This window comes from Schistocerca serialis, chromosome 3 (assembly GCF_023864345.2).
Source record: "Schistocerca serialis cubense isolate TAMUIC-IGC-003099 chromosome 3, iqSchSeri2.2, whole genome shotgun sequence".
In the NCBI taxonomy this organism is placed as follows: Eukaryota; Metazoa; Arthropoda; class Insecta; order Orthoptera; family Acrididae; genus Schistocerca; species Schistocerca serialis.
The window spans coordinates 166,242,515-166,259,136 of record NC_064640.1 but is presented as its reverse complement, the minus strand read 5'-3'; the positions used below and the strand labels follow the sequence as shown (position 1 = coordinate 166,259,136).

At 42.0% G+C, this 16,622-nt stretch overlaps 1 protein-coding gene across 1 annotated transcript in view; it reads right to left on the bottom strand.

Moving 5' to 3' along the window:
- The window catches only part of LOC126470730 (P protein), an 82,644-nt gene that overhangs the window by 25,000 nt on the left and 41,022 nt on the right, over nucleotides 1-16,622 (bottom strand). The window contains exons 6-12 of the mRNA XM_050098734.1: nucleotides 7,110-7,303; nucleotides 3,353-3,459; nucleotides 3,113-3,263; nucleotides 1,637-1,708; nucleotides 1,031-1,162; nucleotides 815-930; nucleotides 68-206 (exon numbers count right to left, since the gene is read on the bottom strand). Coding sequence (XP_049954691.1) covers nucleotides 68-206; nucleotides 815-930; nucleotides 1,031-1,162; nucleotides 1,637-1,708; nucleotides 3,113-3,263; nucleotides 3,353-3,459; nucleotides 7,110-7,303 — 911 coding nt within the window. The remainder of the gene's footprint in view (nucleotides 1-67; nucleotides 207-814; nucleotides 931-1,030; nucleotides 1,163-1,636; nucleotides 1,709-3,112; nucleotides 3,264-3,352; nucleotides 3,460-7,109; nucleotides 7,304-16,622) is intronic.

The following is a 16,622-nucleotide window of genomic DNA, read 5'->3' as shown; positions in this document are numbered from 1 at the left end:
TTGTAGACAATATATTCAATGAAACTTTTAAGATAAAGTTATTTCAGATTCTCTAATTACTACTCACTGCATTCTGTATGTCTGAATTCGATGCTATTATTACATTTGGTGGATCACCCACAGGGGTTAAGGCAGCACCTACATTGGAGTACATGATAAGTGCCATTAATATTGGCACAGGATTTATCTGCATTACTTCACACAACCTGGAAAGAGGAAGAAGACATTCCAGTAGAGCTAGATAGTTAAACTGAATCTTTTATTCCAACTGAGTTAAGCATGGAGGCTCCATTGAAGACTCAGTTTCCAAGTATGTTAAAGTTATGTTTCTTTGTAATTCTTTTGAGAATGTTTTGCTATTTTGTTGGAGCTGAATTATAAAATAATCTTGTCTCACCCATTTAATTTTGAAATTTTCCAAATTTAAGACCATTCTACATTAATTTTTGAAAAAATTAGCTCTTGTCTCCCCACTGTACACAAATTACTTTTACAAGAAGCCATTGAGTGTGTCTTCTTAGTTTCACTACTGAGCTTAACACAAATTAAATAAAAACTTTGTTGTTTTAAGTCTTAGCAACATATACTTTTAATATGATTTTCACTCTTTAATGTTACAAATGCTACATTGGCAGAATGAACTGACTAAACAAAATTTTTTATATAGAGGTACTGTTTCAAGAAGTGTAATGTTCTATTTGCTTAAGATGACATTCACTAGTTACATTCTGTTCATTGTTGGCATAAGATCTCATTTAAGAAAATTACTTACTGTACCGAGAAGTTCAAAAATATTTTAAGATAATCTGTGTACCTGATTGTTACTGGAGTCATAAGCATCATTGTTGTGACATTATCCAAAAATGAAGACAGTGTAGCTGTGAAGATACAAAGTACATTGACAAGTGGCCATACTTTACCATTTGTCACCTGTGAATAAAAAAATTTCAAAGATATTTAAAGTAGAAGTTCCCCTCAATTTTATGAACTATAAAATGAGCTCATTTATGTAAAATCTATGCACACTAACCTTAAATGCAAAGACTGCAAGATAGTCAAAAACACCAGTTTCAGCAAAAATAGCAACCAAAACCATCATTGAAAATAGCAGCAGCAGTGTTTCAACATTAAGCCATGAGACAAGCTCTGCCATGGAAGGTCTCTGAAAAAGAAATTGTGCTAGAAATGATGAAATCTTAAGTGAATGAAAGTTTAACAGCTTCTGTAAAAAAAATTAAGTACACTGTTTCACTACAAATATTTATCTGTTAGCAAAAAATTGCTCTGGACAGTTAGTACTTCATTTTTGGTGTTACATCCATTGAACAGGATATGCTTTACAATCAGATTTTGTGCTTTTACTCTCATGCATTGCAACTGAGACCATTCATGTTAAAATATTCAACTGAAGATTTATCAGACTTAAGAGACTTGGCACATATTCTGATTAATGCAATCCCTGTCCCCAGTAATAGATTAATAAATCATTTTTATAGCCAATGTAAAGTTATTACCAACAAAAATTTAGTTTTCTTTAAAAGCAACATTTATTTTAGTTACAATGAAAGTCTACATAATTCTCATGAAATGTGGTTCCTGTACATTACCAATACTACTACTGTTGTTGACAACATACCTCATCAAAGTAGGCAAGTATTGCCACAGACATTGTTGAGGCCAGTATGGCAGCTAATGTACGATGAACAACCTGTAAAAAAAATTTAATTGCATTGACTATGGCAAAATACTGCAGACATTACATTGCATATGTATTACTGAGGAAGTACTTCAGAAGACACTGAATAAAAAGCTATAGAAATTATATTACAATTAGTTTATTTCATAACAATTTGAAGGAAAATTTGAAAGAAAAATTTTCATTTAACATAATTTCACTAATTGTTTAAACCTCTTAACACACTATGGCAATGTACACTTTTTATCTTTGGTTACACTAGTTATAATAATTATATTTTGGGACCTTTTGCAAATAATATCCCATTGGTTTGCTTTGATCCATTACATTAGTACAACATTGGATATTGGTCTGTCAAAATTAAGACAACTGAACATGTGCACATTGAAGTCTGCATGGTAATTTAGGATCCAAATTTGTACACACTTCTGTCCATCCATCCTAAAAAAAAGCTTCAAAATATTGTGTAAATTAGCACTAAGCTGTGGAAAGCCAAATGTAAAACTTCCTGGCAAATTAAAACTGTGGGTCGGACAGAGTAACTCGAGACCTTTGCCTTACGTGGGCAAGCTGTGAGGACGGGGCGTGAGTCGTGCTTGGTTAGCTCAATTGGTAGAACACTTGCCCGCGAAAGGCAAAGGTCCCGAGTTAGAGTCTCTGTCCAGCACACAGTTTTAATCTGCCAGGAAGTTTCATATCAGCACACACTCCGCTGCAAATTTAAAATCTCATTCTCAAATGTAACTGGCTTGCAGTGCATCTCAATAACATGAAGAGTTCTTTCATGTGAAATGAAAATTAGCCCAAAAAGACTCAATTTTTAATGAAGAAACTTACATGGGTAAGAGTTTTAAAGTTATGTGGAATTACAACTCCCACTACTATAAAGCCACTATGCTTAATGGTAGGAAGTAACTGATTATAACTTTAATATACTTTTATGACTGCTATTCTGAATGACTTCTATTCTGGTATCACACCAAGTTTCTTTGTGCATTTCCTTTTTTAGTTTGGAGTGCTTGCTGATAATCATTCGTGAATGTGTTTGTAGACGTTTTTCTGAGTTTTTAATGAATACTTTGTTTAATAACACTATGTAAAGTGCAGCAGGGGAAATGAGGGATGGTTCACAGAAAGTCTTTTCCTATTTGTGAACAATTGGAACAATTCTGCTTATGTCCATTTCACATTCTTTAGTGATGAATTTATGTACAAGGGGGAAAAATCTGCAAGGCATAAATAGTTCAGTTTAAGAACAAATGTTACTGTATATAAATTCTAACAAAATAATGTCTTGAGTAAATTTTTACACACTTATGAAATGCATTTTATAAAGTTTATTGTATCTAAAGAACACTCATAAAAAGTAATGGTTTGAGATTTCTGGGTACTTTTTACAGAAACAGTGCTACATACCTCAAACACAATTAATATGTAGAGACCAAGGAGTACCAGAGCTGCCAAAATGATTCCACCATGTGTATCTATTGGAGTTAAATCATAACCAATAGCAACAGGCACACTAGCATCAAGATTTGTCCGTAACTGTAGACGAAGTACACTGTGACTGTCACTGCTATAAAAAAAATTGAACACAGACAATTTGTCAACAATATAACCCTGACCGTTAGCATTGAATGCAATATTTGTACTTACTATTTGCCGACATCTATTTGTAAAACTTTCTCAACTGTAACTTCTGGAACAAGTTCTATTAATTCTCTGCTTGAGACAAGGGGCACTTTCCATTCATCCGATACATTCTGTAAAGTATATCACTATTTCAAATTATGTTTACTTTTGCTTTTATTTCATTAGAAATAATGTTACTTGTTTTTATGTATTAAATATGAATATGTATATTATGCATTTATTGTAGTTTGACGCTAATAACTAGGCTCCATTTATTACAATCCAGCACAATTTTTCTGTAAAGTTTCATGAGCAGCATTATATATTTTAGATAAACAGAGGGATTTTGTAGTGACATTCATTGCTTTCATACAATGAACAATATATAGTTACCTTGCAGTGTATTTTTAAAGTTCATTTTGTACTAAGGTAACATTTCACAGTTTATTATGTAGGCTTTTACTAACCCTACAATATTTGAATAGTATAGAAGTCATTGGTTGGGAACTTAATACCTGACCATTTTTTCACACATTCACCACCAACTGATTCCTATACTTATTTTATTGAAATTTTCAGAGCAGGATTTAACAGAATTATATTCTTTTGACAATTACAATGACTTTAAATTTAAATATCTCTAGTGTGGCAGAATTTTTTTCCCTCAGATCTTGCATATTACCCTTTACCATGCATTATCTTACTGAACACTACCTTCTACATCAAAACCCTGTTACAAATGAAAAGTTCTGTAGCATGTAAATGGTTATCCTGGCAATTACAAAGGTAATTTCAGTAGGCTAATTCAGTGCATTACTTTAATTTTAATGTCTTAAAAACAGATTTATATTATTTTTATTATAAATTCTATGTCATTCACCAGTCACAGCTGGACAGGTAACACTACATTTACACTAATATAACTACAATAAAATGATTTATGGTACCTGCTTTGACATCACACTTTAAATTTCAATATTTTATTCAAAGTTAATAACTATATTCCAATATACTTTACAATAGTGAGACAATCAGAATAGTAGCAAAATGGAGTTGCAGCTGAGTAAACATAAAGTAATATTGTTTTATACAGTAAAAAGGTTGTTCTTTCAGTATACACAAAACTTTAGTTCTGATGTGTTGAACTCATAATGACTATTTCCTTAAGTAAAGGATTAAATAATTTTAGGTCCATTACTGGGAAGTGGTTCTGTCTCTTGACATCATCTGTCTGTACTGTCTACAGTGATTGCTGCTGCTTAACTTCATTTCTTGTTCTGTATGTCCCATGACCTGTGTGTGAACAAAGCAGCTGAAAATATATTGCCTGAAAACAGAGCTCGTAATCTGGAGAAAATTGGTTTGCAACGGTCAGTTTTTTGCACAAGGCTACAATCCCCATTGCTTTCTTTTGCAATAAAAAGACCTTGTAGCCCACAGATTGACCCCATTGTAACAACCCATATCTGATGAGGCTGTGAAATATTTCACAGTATACTGTTGTGATATAACCCTTTTTAGTTTACACAAGAGGTAGAGAAAACAGTTTTTAACACACGTTCGATGTGCTGTTGCCAGGTTAACTTCGTATCTATTAAGATAGCCCAGAAGATTAATAGCTGCCATGCCACCAAATGCTCCAGTATCACTTAGGCAGCATGTCATCTGTTGTCTATTAATTTTCGTCTTGTTCATGATGAATCAGGCCTTGGCCACACTCAATAGGACTACTTCTCCTCAAACAGCTTTAAATACATTCTCCCTTTTGAGAACAAAGCTGTGTCATCTGCAAACTGCAGCATGTGCCATTGGAGCCTACATCATTAAAAAATTAACAGAGACTATTACAGATTCCTGTGGCACACTGTTTTGCCTTCATTTCACCAGAATTGCTCCATGCATTGATACACTCAACTGTTATTGAGGTAGGATTTGGGAATTTGTGTAACAGCTAATGCCATATTTTAGCTTACTGAGCAGGGCATTACATTGGATAATATCAAATGCCTTATTAAGGTTACGGAGTACCAGTGTACAGGCTGTCTTCAAAACCCTGACATTTGTAACTAAGTCAAATACTGTTGTTTTAGTTGATTTTTTGTTCTGAAAGCTGTTCTGTGTATCATAAACAGGGTTATTTTCTTGAAAGTAACTAAACAGCTGATTTTTCCTTATGGATTCCACCACCTTACCTAGCATTGGTATTCTAGGCCTGCAGCTCAACTCTTCACATGTGAATTACTAGTTTTGTAAACCGGTACTGTATGTGCCACTTTCAGGAAGTCAGAAGATTCCCAGCATGGAGGCATTTCTTTATTACTGACAGTGGCTGAGTAATTTACAGATTATAGCTTTTAATATAGTAAAAGACATGCCATAAATATCAGGGTTACCAAGTGTTTATAGTGTTACTATTTTCATTGCATCTTTTTTAACATTATCCTCTACATTACCATGCTGCATTTCAGAGCAACTGCAAAATCTGTTCCAGAGCCACATTTCTCCTACTGTGCTTCCCACTAAGTTGATAAAATACTCATTAAACTCATCTGGCCTGCAAGAATGAGAACAAGAAGTGGGATTTTTGCCTGTGTGTATTAACTAGATCCTACACTGCTTTGTAGGGATTGTGAACTGCTTCCATATATCTGGCATTACTTTCCCTTTTTGCTTTCTCTGCATTTCTGTACACCCTTTTGGCCTGTAAATAAATTTAGTGTAGTCTGTCCTTAATGCCAGTATCTTCAGTGGCTTTGACTATCATACAGTGGTTATACAATGCACTTTATTTTAGCTAATCTTGAGGTATACCAGCTCTGACAGTTTTCTGTGTGTAGTTTTGTCTGTCAACTGGAAAATTTTCCACTAAAACCCAAGAGAGATCCATCAAATTTGGCTTTAGGAATCTAGAACAAACTGAATGTATCATTTAGTGCCAATTATTCATACATTTGATGTCAATCTATAGAAAACACTGCAGATTTTAAATTAAATTTTTCTTTGTAATAATGCTATTTCTGGAGATAATCTGAATGCCAGAATTTGTTGAATACTTACCGAGTTTGTTCATAACAGTATGATTACTGCACTGTGATCTACAAGCATAGGGTCAAACCACACTTTGTACTCCCAACTATTTAGTTTTGTGAGAACTGTATCAAGGCAGACATCTCTTGTTGGTAGACAAAGTGCCACAAATGGTCCAGAGCTGCTTACTAAGTTCACTAAAGCTCTTTCTCTCACTACATTCCCCAATATGGATCTCTCTACTCCTAGACACACTAGATGGCACAGGCAGATTTTGAATTTGCTAGTGAAGTTACCAGAATTGCTATTTGCAGAACAGTACACAGAAACAATGAAGTTAGCACCTGGTAGCCCCAGGGCAGCAAAGTCTGGATCCAAGTTCCCACAGACATTATTTACATCAATTTCTTGGCACTGAGCTTACTATCTGCATTTACAGACACCACCATATATCGAACTATCTAATTTGATGACAGCACACCAAAACTTACTGGACACAACATTATTACAATGAACCTCCATGGAAATGTTAATACCTCAAATATTTCCTTTAATGGACTTTAGACTAAATGACCGTACACATTTCACATATAATTTCCAATACCAGTAAAACAATAACCAAACTTAGTGTTTCATCGGTTTTTTACTACATTTAATGTTTTAGTGAACTTTTGACTTACTGAACTGTTATCGTTAAAAGAAAAATTGTATCACAGAAAAATTTGTTATGTAAGTAAAAAATTTAACTACCCACCTGAACAGAAGAAACATGTGTTTTCTTGAATGATGTTACATTTCTTAATAACTTTTCTTTGTGTCTGTAGGAAACTAGCTGCACCCTTGCTGTCAGAGCTTTTGTAGACAAATTTCTGTAATACTTTGGTAAAAATGCTCCTGTCAAACTCACACCCAAATGATTTTGCTTTGGTTCTTCCAGAATCAAGTAACCTGTCACCATTAAGTAAATAACATTCAAAAGGGAGAAAAGGGTGTGTGTGTGTGTGTGTGTGTGTGTGTGTGTGTGTGTGTGTGTGTGTGTGTGTGTGTGTCAATACGGCGAAATTCAACATTGAGTCGAACATGTATAATCCCCAGGCCTCTACTCCAGTCTATCTGCAGAAGTGGCCAAAATGTTTTATACAAATTTTCAATTATTAAGTCAATTTTTTAAATAAATTTATTAAATAAAGCTGATAACCATTGGACAAAGCTGTTACTGAATTATCACCTAAATGATCATCCCATTCTAATTTCTAAATAATTTTGCTCTTTCTCAATACCTAAACTTTATTCCTAGATGTTGATATAATATATTGATCACCCAATAGCAGAAGGGTCAGCTTGACTGAATGCTATGCAAAGGGGCCCCATGTTCAATTCCCAGCTGGGTAGGAGATTTTCTCCTCTCAGGGACTCTGTGTTCCACCACCAGAGAAGAGCGATGCACCCCATACTGGCAGTCAGCCAAGGGGGCACCTCTCTGACAGGTCCTGGGAGAACCCCAAAGGGGATTATGTGCATTAAAGTCACCGAGTAGCAAAAATGGGGGAGGTAGCTGCCCAATAAGCTGAAGAAAGTCTGTCCTGGTGACATCAAATGATGGAGGGACTAAAATGGTGGAGGAAAAAAAACAGGTGGGGAAGGAAAAGGTGAACTGCAACACTTGTTCCAGTTATGGAAAGAACAGTGGTGATACAGTGACACCACCTGCTGACAGAAGGACACAGAGATTGGAAGGAATGGAAGAACTAGCAGGCCGGCAGGATGATTCCCACCAGACTAACGTGATCAGGGACCTACATGACCATCACCGTGGCTCTGAAGAGTAAGTAGAAGCTTTCTTGGACCCATTGCACTACGGAATGGGCTGTGTACAGCACAGAGACACTCTAGATAACTGAAAACCCTACGTTGCCAAATGTACAGCTTGGCCTGAGTGTGAAGCGCTCTGTTGTGAACACTGAGCAGTAGTCTGGAAGCTGGTACCGAAAGTAGTCAGTGCGAATGACAGACACACCCGATACCAATCAGAGCCATCAGTGTACACAAAGGCACTATCACTAAGTTCTATGTGAAAGTAGAGAAACTTACTATGGTAGATTGAACATATAGTAGTGTCCTTAGGAACAAATTAAGTCCAAGGTGAACACTAGCTGCCACATGAAGGCATGGTGGTAAACTGTTCACACCCATCAGGAAAGTGTTTTGTTGTGCAAAAAACAACTGGGGTCATACACACCCAAGTCAAAACTATACAACACGAACAGATGAGGGAAACGACTGTCAGTCCCAATGGACAGAATAGGAGACAGCTAAAAAGGCACAAGGAAAAAGGGCTAAGGGCTAAGAAACACCATACAAAAATTGAGCTCAAACTAGAAATTAAATTGCAGTCGACAGCCCGCATGTCATTCACTAAAACAGTTCATAAATCAGATGGCAAACAAGCAGTAACACAAATTTGTAAAAAACAGCATTCCAGCAGGAAGTGGTGGACAGTTAAAATTTGGGCGCAATGTGTACAAAGTGGTGGGGAGCACCACTGACCAAATTACGATGACTAAAAAGGCAGTGCCCAGTATGCAGCCAAGTTCAAATTATCTCCTCCCAGCAGGAGGGCCAAGAGGAGGTTGACCAAGCTGCTGGGAGAGGCTTAATGAACCTAAGCTTATGCCCATGAAGGGAGGACCATTGGTGATACCAAAAGGGACACAACCTCCTAACAGACGGCAACACAGAGATCAGAGGGAATATGGGCACTCGTGGGCTGAGTTACGAGGACTGCAGCCTTGGCAGCAGCATCAGCAGCAGCCACGTTTCCTGGCAGACCAACACGACCAAGGACCCACAGAAACATGACATTGGCTCCATGAAGAGTGAGCAAGTGACAGTTTTCCTAGACCTGCTGCACTGAGAGATGAGCAGTGTACAGTGCACAGATACTTTGGATGGCGCTGATAGTCTGAGCAGAGGACACAGTAGGGAAGGCTGTGATGCCGGATGTACTCTGTGGCCTGATACAAGGCAAAAAGCTTGGCTGTAAATACTGAGGAGTGTGCCACAAGCCGATATCAAAAGACATGGGTGACAATGATGAAGGCACACCGGACCCCATGGTCAATCCGAGAGCCATCAGTGTATACAAAGGTACTATCGGTAAGTTCCATGCAAAAGTCGTGAAACTGAAGGCAATAGACAGACTGGAGCAGTGTCCTTTGGAAGTGAATGAAGATTAAGGCTAACATGTCTCACTTCACAAAGCCAAGGTGGTGAAGGGTTCACACCCACTGGTAAAGTTGCAGGTAGTGTGAAGTTAAGCCACCATAGCAAGTGGTGAAAGCAGACTCCAGGAGGTAACAGAGGAGGGACGAGCCCCATACTGACGCTCTAAGGAATCCTAGGAGGGGTGGCCACGCATGGCAGACATATGGCATGCATATCTGCTGAGGAGAAAGTCACAGCAGTAGGACAGTGGTAGTTCAGCAGCTTCAGTATACAGACTCAACCGGGTTGGTGTAAAATGCTCCCATGGCCAAACAGATGCAATGATAGATAGTGTTGAGGTGGTGTAAAATGGATGGGTGTGAACATGCATAGACAAAGCACCCATAGTCGAGTTTTGAATGGATGGGGGACCGGTACAAACAGAGGAGAGTGGTTCGATTGGCACCCCAGAAGTACCATCGAGGACATTAGGACACTGAGGGACTGCTTACACTGGGCTGCCAGGTAAGGGACATGGGAGGACCAAGAGTTTTCCATCGAGCATGAGCCCCAGGAATTTTATAGTGTCAACAAACGGAATGGCAACAGGCACCAGATGTAGAGATGGTGAGAGAAACCATTTGCACCACTAGAAATTCATACAGACAGTTTTGTCAGTAGAAAAGTGAAAGCCATTGGCAATGCTCCAAGAGAAGATGACAGCACTGAAGACACTGCTCAAATAGAGAAGTCCATGGAGAACTCTAATAATTGGCAAGATCGAGAAAAATGGAGCCTGAGATGCCTAGCAGGAGACAGGCCATTATAGAGTTAACAGTGATAGCGAAGAGGATGATGCTCAAGACGGAACCCGAGGCATACCATTTTTCCTGAATAAATGGTGTCTGACATGGCAGAACCCGCATGCACCTTGGAAACTCTCTCTTGAAAAATGCCTGAAGAAAACAGGGCAGGTACCCACAGAAGCCCCATGTGTAAATAGTATGGAGACTATCAGTTCTCCAGCAGGTGTCTTAGGCCTTCTCCAAATCAAAAAAAAAAACCACAGCCAGTCTGGGATTTCTGCAGAAAACCATTCATGACATGGGTGGACAAAGTAATGAGATTGTCCAACTGCAGAACACCACACACTAAATCCACATTGTGCATTTGTGAGTAAATGGCAATACTCAAGCCACCACACCAGCATGGCATGAATCATACATCACATCTTGCAAATGCAGCTGGTAACAGATGGAGCAGTAGCCTTACCAGGCTTAGGTACGGGTATGACTGGTTTCATGTCCGTGTTCACGAAATGTGCCCTCATCCCAGATGCTGTTGTATGTGTTAAGCAGAAAGTGCTTGCCTGAAAGAGGGGTGCTGCAACATATGAATGTTGATAGTGTCTGGCCCTGGGGCAGAGGACTGGGATGAACTGCGAGCATGATCTAGCTCCCTCATAGTGAAGGCGGCATTGTAGCACTCATGATTCAGAGAAAAGGGTATCGCCTGAGCCGCCTCCACTCGTTTCTCATGGATAAAGGCAGTGATAGTGGGAAGAGCTCTAAACTTCCGCAAAATGGCAGCCCAAGGTGTTTGTGATAGCAATAGGATCCACAATGACAGCAGTACCTACTGTCAGGCCTGAAATGGGGGAGTGGATCTTGGTTCCAGAGAGTCATCTGAGGTTGGCCCACATAACAGAGGAAGGTGTGAAACTGTTAAAAGAACTAGTAAACGAAATCCAACTAGCTGTTTTGCTATCCCAAAGAACTCTAAGACACTTTGCATGCATCTGTTTATAATGAACGCAGATTTCCAGCATGGGGTGGCAGTTAAAAATGCAGAGAGCACATCTCCATGTGTGAATTGCTTCGTGGCATGCCTCAGTCCACCAAGGGACTGGGACAGGACGTGGTAAAGAGGAAGTGCAAGCAATGCAACGTTCTGCAGCAGTAAGGATAACATCTGTGGGATATTCCACCTGGTCATCAAAACTGAGGAAATCTTGTGATTCTTGAGTTTCTCCCAGCATATTTGATAATCAAAATATCCACGGGTGTACTGCCAGTCTATAGTGTCCAACAGGCACAATATTTCAGCGATCATACATGTCGCCAAGCCGATGAAGTCAAATATCAGCAGTAAAGAGAGGGCAGCCACTCGTGATCTGAGGGAGTGCTCTGAAATTATTGTCTTACCGGCTGACAAAGGCAATGCTACAGTTGTCTCCCATAAGGACTACACTGATAAGATGCAGAGCCTGCTAAATGACAATTCCTACCGGAAGATCAGCGTTGACCCTACAAAGGTGGTGGAGAACAAAACGAGGTCGCTTCTCAAGGATGCAGATTTACCGGAGGGTGACACTAAGAAATTGTTACCCCAAGGTCCAGTACCGCCTAGACTATATGGACTCCCGAAGGTTCACAAAGATGGGCTACCATTATGCCCCATTGTCAGCAACATCAGGGCACCTACATATTTGTTGGCCAAATACCTGATGAGAATATTAAGTCCTTATGTGGGTAAATGCCCTCATCACATCCGTAATTCCATGGATTTTGTTAAATGCCTTGATAGCTTCAGGTTGGATGAGTCAGATATCATGGCGAGTTTTGACATCGTTTCCTTGTTTACGGGGGTTCCCCTGCGAGAGTCACTAGAATTGATTAGTAAGAAGTTTGACGAGAAGACCTCTGAACTTTTTAGGCACATCTTGACTTCCACGTATTTTCTTTTTAATGGAGAATACTACGAACAAACAGAGGGAGTCACCATGGGTAGCCCACTCTCACCAGTGGCAGTGAATTTGTACATGGAGAACTTCGAGGAGGAAACCCTGTAGTCATCCGAATGGAAACCTACGTGCTTTTTCCGTTACGTGGACGACACGTTCGTCATCTGGCCACATGGTATGGATAAACTCCTTGACTTCCTTACGCATCTGAACTCCATACATCCCAACATCAAATTCACTATGGAGACAAACGGAGGGTGTATTACCTTTCCTTGAAGTCTTGGTCAAGAGAAGGACTGACAGCACCCTAGGTCATGGGGTGTATCTGAAGACAACGCACACTGATCTGTATTTGCATGCAGACAGCTGCCACCACCCTTCACAGAGGAATGGGGTACTTAAAACCCTAGTACATAGGGTGCGCACTATCTGACGCAGAGAGTGTACCCCCAGGAATTGGAACATCTGAGAACTATTTTGAAAAAATGGGTACTCAGAGTGGCAGATTCAACGTGCTCTCCACCCTACCACTACAGCACAACCTGTGGAGATGGATGAAATCACGAGGGAGGAGGTAGGCACTGCATTTATTCCATATACAGGCGCACTCTTGGGGAAAATCACCCGCATTCTGAAGAAACACCGGGTCGGAACTGTTTTGTCCTCCGAATAAAACTTGTGCACTGGTGGGGAGCGCCAAACATGACCTCGGTTTGAGGAAGGCCGGCGTGTACCAGATTCCGTGTCAATGTGGCAAGTCGTATATTGGTCAGACGATTCGTACTGTCAAGGATTGATGCCATGAACACCAGAGGCACACTCGAATAATGTATCCGAGCAAGTCGGCAGTCGCTGAACATTGTCGGAAAATCACGCTATGGAGTATGAACGCACGAGGATTCTGGTACAGATGTTGAGACACTGGGACAGTGTTGTTAGAGAGACCATCGAAATTCGCACCAATGATGACCTCATAAACCGTGACTGGCTATAATCTTAGCAAGGCTTGGGAACCAGCGATTGGCTTAATCAAGAGTAAATCGAGCAAACGTATAGTTGTGACGACCACGGTGGACAGAGCCATCACTCCGACGTCATCTCAGACGCCGTCGCAATCTGTTCCACCGCGCGACCGTGGCGCGGGGCGTGGACGGTGGAGGGAGCGCACCGCGGGGGGAGGGTATTTAAATCGGCCGCCGCCGCAACCGAACCCAGTTCCTCTGAGCAGCCATAGCGTACAGATCTCCGTGCCGACACGTTCACAGGAGCTTAGTCCATCAGTTCACCTGATGATGGCAACATGTACGATCGCCGAAATATTGTGCCCGTTGGACACTATAGACCGGCAGTACACCCGTGGATATTTTGATGAGGAAATATTGTTCTGCGAAGGTCGCCAGGGAGGATTAAAGCTGCCAGTCACCCTTAGTAAGCTGCTATTTGGGCGTGCATGTGGATGGGGTATGAGTCAACAGAGAGTTCAGTTCACTGGAAATGGTCACTCGAGTAGGTACCAGAAAGAGTGGACCACTCAAGATGGCTGGCAAGCTGGACAGTGCAGAAGAATAGGTCCAAATGGGAATAGGTGTGTGAGAAGTCAGAAAGCAAAGTGAGTGCTCCAGTGTTAAGGCAGAAGAGGTTAAGTTGGTTAAGAAAGTCAGCCAAGAGGGAACCTGTGACAGGTCCTGGGAGAAACCGAAAGGGGATGGTGCACTTTAAAGCCACGGAGTAGCAAAAATGGGGGAGGTAGCTGCCCAGTAAACTGAAGAAAGTCTGCCCTTATGACATCGAATGAAGGAGGTACATGAATGGTACAGAGGGAGAAAGTCAAGTGTGGAAGGAAAAGGCAAATGGTAACACCTTGAAGACAGGTAGTCAGGGAGATGGGTTGACCATGAAGGTCATCCTATATGAGCAGTAATGTGAAAGCTCAAAGAGTTCTTGAGGGTGCAATTTCGTTTCCTGAAGGCAGAGTACAAAGGGATGCTGCGATGCTAGAAGCGGCTGCAAATCCTCTGTGGGACCGAAGGCTGTGAACATTCCATTGGAGGAAAGTCCTGAGGAGGAAGAGATGTAGGCATGTCAACTCTACGGCCACCGACAGACAGCCAGTGGAGTCACTACTACATAGTGCAGAAGCAGGTGGATCCTGTTCCATGGGGTCAACAGAAGCATCAGTGTGCTTGTGTGGCCAGTCTGAGTCCAACACTGAAACGGTTGGTGATGCACACCGGCGAGACGGAGGCCAGACAGGCTAAGTGACCACGTGGAGACACCGTTGAGCAGGATCTTCGAGTTGCTGAGGGAGAAGACCATTTGTCTTTAGTGGAATACTTCAAGCGCTTCTGGTTACAGGAAGATTTGGGAGTTGTTTGGCTGGACAGGCATAGGAAGTCTTCACAGGAGTACTCCTTCCATCCCTTCCTGCCTGCCAGTTGTGTAGTGGGTAGCATTGCCCCTTTAGGCGAGAGTTTGACAGTTTGTTGCACAGTTGAATGGGGGTACAACGATGCTATCCTGACACTGGGCGACTTCACGACCACAGAGCCAAATCTGAGGTAACATGTCCGCATGGCCATGTCCTTCATGGGGTGAGGGGTAACAAGAACTGAACTGTAGGTGCCAGACAGGAGAACACAGGGTTTGCAACTAGCCAGTAGGTTGCGAGATACTGGCTAAGGCACTTTTTCCTTTACCCAAACCTTTAACAATCATCTAGACACACAGGACAATCCTGGAGGAGGCAGCATGGCCACCACTGCAGTTGATACAGTGAGGAAAAGGAAACGGACATTCGCCCTTGTATGCATCCCTGCGACGGGCACCCATTTGGGTGGGTGTGGACAAGACATTCAAGTGTGTTTGAAATGATGACACTGGTAGCAGTGCATCAGATTTGGAATGTATGGCCGGACTGTGGTGATTTCATAGCCTGCTTTAATCTTCGATGGCAGCACCACCCTATCAAAGGTGAGGCAAAGAGTGCGGGTGGGCACCAAAGAGGAATCTACCTTTTTCATTACACAACGGACGGCAATGACACCCTGATCAGAGAGGTAGGATTGTATTTCAGCCTCAGTTAGACCGTGAAGCAGCCTGCTGTAAATTACACCACAGGTAGAATTCAAAGTTGTATGTGCCTCGACACAAACAGGGTAGCTGTGGAGAAGCGAGGCAGCAAGTAGTAATTGTGCCCAAGAATCAGAAGCCATCTCCTAAAGCAAAGTGCCATCCGATAAACCAGAGCAGGATTTCTCAGAGCCAGCAACGGCATCAACACCTTTCTGAATAATTAAGGGACTGACAGTGGTGTAGGACTGACCATCCTCAGTATCTGATACAACAAGGAACCGTGGTTCAGCAGGAAGGGTCTTTGAATCCGTAGCCTCATTACGTTTACGTTTTGTAAACATCTATGGATAGGATGATTGGCTCACTGCGAGGAATCCCCACAATTTCCAGCATGTCCAATGGCGCACTCCTTCCAACTTAGGCCCCTTTCACAAGGCAGGGTGCACCCGTCTTAGGTGATTCTTCACCCCTCAGATCACATAACCTGAACACCTGACAGAGGGGCGGGAGGCAAGCAAAGGGAAAGGGGCGGGAGGCAAGCAAAGGGAAAGGGGCGGGAGGCAAGCAAAGGGAAAGGGGCGGGAGGCAAGCAAAGGGAAAGGGGCGGGAGGCAAGCAAAGGGAAAGGGGCGGGAGGCAAGCAAAGGGAAAGGGGCGGGAGGCAAGCAAAGGGAAAGGGGCGGGAGGCAAGCAAAGGGAAAGGGGCGGGAGGCAAGCAAAGGGAAAGGGGCGGGAGGCAAGCAAAGGGAAAGGGGCGGGAGGCAAGCAAAGGGAAAGGGGCGGGAGGCAAGCAAAGGGAAAGGGGCGGGAGGCAAGCAAAGGGAAAGGGGCGGGAGGCAAGCAAAGGGAAAGGGGCGGGAGGCAAGCAAAGGGAAAGGGGCGGGAGGCAAGCAAAGGGAAAGGGGCGGGAGGCAAGCAAAGGGAAAGGGGCGGGAGGCAAGCAAAGGGAAAGGGGCGGGAGGCAAGCAAAGGGAAAGGGGCGGGAGGCAAAGTTTACACTGTTTGCAGGTCAGTGACAGAATGCAAAACATTACCAATAACAACCCAGACATGTTCCCAAGGGAGGGGAAAAAGAACAACAAGGGCACAGACATACAGCACTGAAGGGAACAAGTGCAGCAAAGACTTGTGCTCTGTGATAGCCAAGCATGAACCCACGAAAGATTGGCAAGCCCCATGGGGGCATCAGGAAAGTGGCAGGTGGCAGGTAGCAGTAAGTTAAGCTGCTGGAGCAGTCATCAAAAGCTAA